At 38.4% G+C, this 8,284-nt stretch overlaps 1 protein-coding gene across 1 annotated transcript in view; it reads right to left on the bottom strand.

The window, feature by feature from the left end:
* MANBA (mannosidase beta) overlaps positions 1-8,284 on the bottom strand; it is a 120,068-nt gene that overhangs the window by 27,311 nt on the left and 84,473 nt on the right. The window contains exon 12 of the mRNA XM_032261603.1: positions 3,168-3,386. Coding sequence (XP_032117494.1) covers positions 3,168-3,386 — 219 coding nt within the window. The remainder of the gene's footprint in view (positions 1-3,167; positions 3,387-8,284) is intronic.

Here is an 8,284-nt window from a genome sequence, read left to right as displayed (position 1 = left end):
AAAATAAAAATTAAAAATTAGCCCAGTGTGGTGGCAGATGCCTGTAGTCCCAGCTACTTGGAGGCTAAAGTGGGAGGATTGTTTGAGGCCACAAGTATGAGGCTGCAGTGAGCCGTGATCAGGCCACTGCACTCCAGCCTGAGTGATACAGTTAGACCCTCTCTCAAAACAGAAAACAAAACAAACTCTTGTAATAGATACTATTACCACCCCATTTTACAGATGTGAAAACCAGGCACAGAAGGGTTAAATAACTTGTTCAATACCCGAATCTAATTCAGTATAGCTCCAGTACCTAGTTCATTAAACCCAGAAGGATCTGAAATGAAACTTTCATACAAATCATATGGTTAAAACGGAGTATACTACGGTAATAATAGTTTACATTTCATGGGCTCTCACTGTGTCAGGAACAGTGCTAAGTGCTTCAATGTATTAGTTAACTTAATCTTACTCATGAACACATACACTTACGCATATCTGTGCGCCCGAGCGCACGCGCACACACACACACACACACACACACGAGGTATTTGCTACCATTAACCCCAATTTACAGATGAGGAAATTGAAATTCAAAAAGATTAAATAATCTGTCCAAGATGATACAGATAGTGAGTGGCAGATGTCATATTCAATCGGTTCTGTTTATTCCAAAGCTCAAACTTTTAATCAGTGTGCAATATTGATAATCGCATGTTGAGTATTTTATGAAAAAGTAATGTATCCCCAATTAAAGAGATATGTTTTGACAGATTTGTTGAATACATGAAAAAGCTTGTAAATAAAAGAGCCAAAGTTTTATGTAGTTATTCTTTTGGTTTCTTTTATTTTTCCAATCACCTATTCAAATTCTCAACTAAGCAGGGTGGCTTAAAAACAGATGATTAAATCAGGAGATAACGAATGAATCATAATGAGCCGCACTTATCTTCAACTTTTTCTATTTTAAAATATAGTGTTTATTATCTCTGAACATCACCAGGCATTTCACAAAAACATGAGATAAAATAATTCCATTATTTGAAGGAGCCAGTAGAAATTATTATAGATTTAAGGAAAAAAGTTTAGCAATTTCTAATACTAATCTTTCTAAAGCTTGATGGAAAGAAAATCTATCAGCTCTGGAGACAGAGTAAGTTTGAACCCAGCTACTTATTGTCGAGAATGGGAAGGAAGGAATGAAGGAAGCAAGAATATTTACTGAATAATTGCTGTGTACCACATACTCATTCTTTAATTTGCCAATAATCTACTCACTCCACTTTGACTGAGACCCAGGAGGAAATCAAAGCACTGCGGGGTGGGAGTTCTATCTGTGTCCTCTTACAGTACCGTGATTTCCTCCTGGGTCTCCCTCAAAGTGAAGTGGGTAATTATTGCCAAATTAAAGAATGGTGAAATCTTATAGCCAGAATATATTTTTAAAAATTTCACAACTCAATAAAATAAAGACAAATAATTTAAAAATGACCAGGCCATGCATAGTGGCTCACTCCTGTAAGCCCAGCAGGTTGGAAGGCCGAGGTAGGCAGATCACTTGAGCTCAGGAGTTTCAGACCAGACTTTATGATTTGATGAAACCCCATCTGTACAAAAAATACAAAAATTAGCTGGGTGTGGTGGTGCATGCTTGTAGTCCCAGCTTCTTTCGGGGCTGAGGCAGGAGGATTGCTTAAGGCTGGGAGGTTGAGTCTGCAGTGAGCCATGATCACTGCATTGCACACCAGCCTGGGCTACAAAGCAAGACCCTGTCTCTATTTAAATAAATAAATAAATAAATGGCTAAAGCATTTGAACAGACATTTCTCAAAGGAAGATATACAAATGGCCAGTAAGCGCATGAAAAACATGGTCAACACAATTAGCCATCAAGGATATGCAAATTTCCTGTAAATGTAAATTCCCAGGGAAATGTGAAGAAAAAAATGTCAAGGATGTAGAGAAATTGGAACCCTAATACCTTGCTGGTAGAAATGCAAAATGGTACAGTCACTACAGAAAACAATTTGACAGCTCCTTAGAATGTTAAAGATAGAACTACCAAAAATCCAGCAATTCCACTCCTAGATATATATTCAGTAGAATTGAAAACATATATTCATATGAAAACATGCACACAAATGTTCGCAGCAGCATTATTCATAATAGCCAGACAGTGAAAATAACACAAATGTCCATCAACTGATAAATAGATAAACCAAATGTAGTATATTCATGCAACAGAACGTTATTCAGCAATAAAAAAAAAAAGGAACATACTAATATATGGTCAACATGGATGAACCGTGAAAACACAATTAGTCATAGAATCAGCCTCAAAAGACCACATATCATATTATTCCAATTACATGAAATATGAAGAACAGGGAAAACTACAGACACAGAAAGTAGATTAGTAGTGCCTGAGACTGGGGAGGAGGGATAGAGAAAAATAGACAGTGGCTGCTAATGGGTTCAGGGTTTCTTTTGAGTGATAAAAATGTTCTAAAATTAGATTGTGGTGCTGGCTACCCATCTCTGTGAATATACTGAAGACTATTAAATTGTACACATTAAATGGGTGCATAGTATGGCAAGTGAACTATATCTCAATAAAGCTATTTTAAGAAGAACACACATAATGCTGAAACTGAATCATTAGGAATGGAGAAAGTGAAAATCCATACAGAAAATAAAACACAACAACAGGATGAAAAAGGAGGAAAGGGATGAGGGAATGGAAGAGGAGGAGAAGGAGGAGAGAAAAGGTAAGAAGATAATATTAGACAAAGGGTTTTTTAAATCACAATTGTCCCTCTTACTGTAGTGAAATATCCAGTTCTATATATCTGTAAATGGTAAAACAGTTGCAGGAAAGGATTTACAAGTAAGACTTATTGTAGCAAGTAAGAGTTATTTCCATGTGTAATAATAAGTCATGCTTAAGCAACCATGGGCTCCCATTTAGCGCTTTCAGTGCTCCTGAAGGAACACAGTAAAAGCAGTATAGAAAAGTAATCCCCAAAGGTTTAAAAAATTTATTTTCCTCCATCTTCTTCTCAAACTTTCATTTAAATAAGATGTAGGTTTCATGTGATTTTCTGAACCAGTGATCAGAAAGAACACATGCCCACATCCCCACAGCCTACCATTCTGAAACATTAAAACATCAAACAATGACTTACCTTTTCTAATGTACTGAAGGATGGCCAGGACTGATACCCATATTCAGATGCAAATCGAGCTTTTGGGAAAACTTTCCAGTTCCAGCAATCACTGATATAGTCATAAAAATGTACATCACCAAAATAATTGCTATTAGGGTTCTGAGAGACCCAGCCTTCTGCAACAGTTTCAGCCCCATTTGTAGGACTGGACGTAATAAAAGGACGACTCTTGTCTCCCTGAGTTTAGAAATAAAATGAATTCAAAAATAATATATTCACCCTGTAAAGTATGAATCATTTACTTGTTTAAAAATACTAACAATTCCCAGAAATACCAGGTTAGCTGATAGAAAATAGGACCACTTACCTTCTTCCCTATTCAACAACCACCAGCACCTCTCTGCTCTTTGCCAATCCTTTATATCTTTTCATAAGTAACACTTAGCTCATCCCTCACAGCAGTTGTTCTTAATCTTTTCAATCACGTTTTGCCTCCACTCTCCTCCATCATGGTGGTGGACAGACTCCAGAGTTTCTTGATCTTGGCACTATTGACATTTTAATCTGGATACGTTTTTGTTGGGATCAGCTTGTGGTTGGAGGATGAAGTGTCTTATGCATTGTAGAATATTTAGTAGCATCCCTGGCCTCTACCCACTAGAAGTCAGTACCCCTCCTCCAACGTTGAAAAGTGTCTACAGGCACTGCTAAATGTTCCATGGGGGCAAAATCATCACCACTTGAGAACCACAGGTCTAGCAGGTAAGAACAGAAGCTACTGAGTCAGATGGACCTGAACCTGACTTTAAGTCTCAAATCTGAACCTTATTATTTTTGGACAGGTCTAAGCCTTGGTAGATTTATCTGTAAAATGAGGGTAATAACAGGACCTCCTTTACAGAGGTATTGTAAATAGTAAATAACTCATACGTGAAAGTGATGGCTAAGTGTCCACCAATTCATGTTCTTGTTTCTGTAATACAGAGCCATCCCTAGAAAGTGGCTTCCTAGCCTGTGTGGAACCTAGCCTCATTCTTATCCTCTTCCCCCATTTGTAGGTAAGGGAACAAGAGATGGTACAGCTGGAATAAGGAGTCTACATCTCTGAAACAAGAGCTGCCTGGAAATCAGGAGCAGTGTTCTCATGATGTCAGTGAGTAAGAAATAAACTTTTATTATGTAAACCACTAAAATACTGTGGTTACTTGTTACAACACCTAGCATCTAAGTACTTAACAGAGTGCCTAGCACACTGTGAGAACTCAAAATGTAGTTATTATCATCCCAGTAGATGAGACTACTTCCCATTTCACTGAGAATATTCATTCATTTAGCAGGTATTTGTCAAGCCTATTGTATCTCGGGCATTTTCCAGCACTGCAGAGAAAGAGAGACAGAGAGCGATAAAGAGAATCTACAACTCTGTAAAGCTTATACATCAAATCTCTTTTGAGCATTTCCTGTGTGCCAGACGTGCAGTTCTTTCTATGTGCTGGAGGTTCAGCAGACAGCCATGGCCACCCTCTTGGAAGAGTAGATTGCAATCTAGTGCTGAAACCAGATACTGAACAACTAATTAAAAGTATGATGAATGTTTTGAAGGAAAAGTGCAAGGCTCTTTGGGAATGTAAAACTTATTGCAGATGGACTGTAAGGCTTCGGTGAGAATAGACTCTCGGAAAATAATTTTCTCAAAAAAAAAAAAAAAAGAAAGAAAAGAAAAAATTTTCCTCAACTTCTCACCATTAGATTTCACTTTTTCTTAGTGTGTCCATCCACATTTCATTTCTTGTTATCTTCCATCATTAAAAAGAAATTCTTAACCCTTTCTTTTGCCAGCCTCTCTGTGTTCTGGTCATCTTTCTATTTTGCTTTGGTACTACAGCCAACAAACTGTCTTCCACTCGTTTTTTTTCTTAATCTCTCTCTACTGCCCTTTTCCCTTAGCTTCTTTAGGGCTCCCCTTATCCTAATAAAAAGCCCCCTTGATCTCTTGCAGTCCACAAGATTTCTTTACCATCCCCTCATTCCTAAACCCCTGACATTCAATTCCTGATCATTTCACTCCACTGAGATGTTTTTTCAAAAATTACCCATGAACTTCTACTTACCAAATAAAGCAATTCTTTCTCTCCGCACTGACTCCCTCTCTGGCGTGCAATAAATGACCCTATTTACCACCTATTATTTCAGAAGCTCTCTCCATTCCTGGGTTGTTTGTTCACAATTCTTCCACATTGCAGTTTCCCCCAACTTCCTGATTCTTCCTTCTCCAGCTGCCCTCCCCATTCCCAGATGGACACTCTCCCTCTCTCTCTTTGGCTTCTCCTTGTTCTATACCCTGTCCTATGGCTTCCCCTTCCCTTCACACAGAGGTTCTGATTACTCCTAGCCCAGACCTGCACACTTGACCTCATGTTAATCACACACTTACATTCCTGACAACCAGTTCCACATTTCCACCTGCGTGGTCTTACCAACATTGCAAATCCAACCTTTTAAAGCAGAATTCCTTATTCACTAGTCTCAAATTTATCTGACTATGCTCCCTTTCTTGTTGGATGGTACCCAGATTGACGTCATCTTCAATTTCTCCCTCTTTTACCTCCCACATTCAGTCACTCTGAGTAGTAGCAATTCTACATTCAGATAGTTTTTTCTATCACCTCATTTCCAATTCCATAACACTGGACTCCACTACCTAAGACCTCCATTACCTTGAGGACTTATGACTGTAAAATAAATATATTACCTACACTCCAGGGAACTTCTGAAAATTAAGTAAATAAATTATACAAAACACCTGTATAATTTTATTATACAAATTGTTAAAAGACAGAACATTGCTCTGTTGCCAGGCTAGAATGCAGTAGCATGATCATAGCTCACTGCAGTCTCAACCTCCTGGGCTCAAAATGATCATCCTGCCTCAGCCTCCCAAGGAGCTAGGACTACAGGCACAAGCCACTATGCCCAGATAATTTTTAAAATTTTTTTGGAAACAGGGTCTGCCTACATCACCCAGGCTGGTCTCAATCTCATGACCTCAAATGTTCCCCCTGCCTCAGCTTCCAAGTCACTGGGATTACAGGTGTAAGCCACCACATCCAGCTTTAATTTAATATATTAATATATGATAATATTAATTAATATAATAATTATAATTAACATAGTGATGCCTGGCATCTTAGTAACTTAGAGTTCTTAGTTATTGTAATTAATTTCCTTGCCTAGAACCTCTCATCTCCCTGACGTTATGGAAGATAGTAAAGTTATCTTCCATAAACGTGGGTCAAAGTTCCTCCTCGCCCCCTAAACGTCCACTAGCTTCCCACCATCTACTGAATAAGCTCAACTCCATAATATGATTTCAGGTCTCTCTGTGATCTGCTTCCAGTCTTTTCTACCTTCCACTCTCCCACAGTAATCCAGGAGCCCCCTGCTCTTAGGCACTGGACACTGCTTGTTGCTCGTCAGACATACCACCTACTATCACATCTTTTCACCTTTATTTACATTGTTTTCACGACCTAACGTACTACTAGACAACGTTTTGCCTCAAAATTCTTCACCTGTAATGCCTGGCTTGAACATAACCTTTTACTTGAAAGCCTTTTTGGATTCTTTCTGTTAAAATTAATGGTTCTTCCACATAGTTCCCAGCATTTTGAAACCACAGTTTTTATAGCACTTTTTTCACTGCCCAAGGTCTGATAATTTTTTTCCATGTTTCTCTTTGACAGCAGAGTGTAAGCTCCATGAGAATAAGAGTGTAGCATTGGGAATGAGGCTTTTCTCTGCTAATAGGTACTCAGTAAATGTTGGGTGAATTTTAAAATATTAAAAAGTATGATGAAATTATAGGTGATATTAAATTTTAAAAAATATTTTTACTACAATGGCTTTGAAGAACATTGGAAAAGAAGGCCAGTCAATTGGCCTTGATTGATCAAGTTTGACAGATGTCCTTTCATTCCTGGAGATTCTTGAGAAATCTGGTAAGCTAAGCAATGCAGTAAAATTAAAAACAAGTCTCTACCTAAAAGTCCCTGGCTTTGATGATGCGCTATAATTTCCTTCCATTTATAAATCATTTATTCTTGATATGTCATTATTTGTTGCAAATCTTACCGATGACATCTTTGTAAGCCATGACCTTAAACACTTATTTGGACCAAGAAATACCATAAGGTGATCCAAGAGAATGGCCATAAAAAGGAAGCATGTGCAGTAGGAAACCAATCATTACAGCCAATTTGTAGATGGATCAATTTATGGTGCTTTCCCTTTTTATGATGCCTAACCTTTGGTGGAAATTAAAAACAGCAGTGATTATATAGCATTTAATACTGTTCATCTTCAAAAGAGTTTGCAAACATCAGTTACTGCTCACAGCTCCTTTTAAGATAAATAAGTCCCTCAATAGAAAGGCACATCTCCATTTCAGAGGTGACAAAGAAATGGCACAAAGAAGCTAATTTTTTAAAGCTTAAGAATGTAGTGTTAAAATTAATGATCAAAATATGTAATTATCTGAAGACCTACCTTGTTGAACAATACCAACATAGATGTTGACGATGATGATGATGATGGCTAGTCTTGATTAAAAGGCTACTGTGAACCACCGTCTTCCCGTATTTCACCATAATGGTGACACACAAAAGGGAAGAGGAGAGGTACCTGATATATGTTCTCTAGGCCTTTTAGAAAATATGGAGTTGTTCCTTCACATGTGAATCTACAAGAAAGGTGATACTGAGCTGGGTGCGGTGGCTCACACCTGTAATCCCAGCACTTTGGGAGGCCAAGGTGGGCGGATCTTGAGGTCAGGAGATCAAGATCATTCTGACTAATATGGTGAAACCCCATCTCTACAAAAAATTAGGTGCGCGTGGTGACATGCACCTGTAGTCCCAGCTACTCAGGAGGCTCAGGCAGGAGAATCGCTTGAACCCAGGAGGTGGAGTTTGCAGTGAGCCAAGATGGCCCCCCTGCAATCCAGCCTGGGCGAGAGACCAAGACTCCATCAAGAAAGAAGAAAGAAAGAAAGAGACAGAGAGAGAGAGAGACAGAGAGAGAGAGAGAGACAGAGAGAGAAAGAAGAAAGAAAGAAAGAAAGAAAGAAAGAAAGAAAG

The sequence above is a fragment of the Sapajus apella genome, unplaced genomic scaffold (genome assembly GCF_009761245.1).
Source record: "Sapajus apella isolate SASKATOON/1434 unplaced genomic scaffold, GSC_monkey_1.0 scaffold124, whole genome shotgun sequence".
NCBI lineage: Eukaryota > Metazoa > Chordata > Mammalia > Primates > Cebidae > Sapajus > Sapajus apella.
Note: the sequence above shows the minus strand (reverse complement) of the source record. Positions and strands in the feature narration are given on the sequence as shown.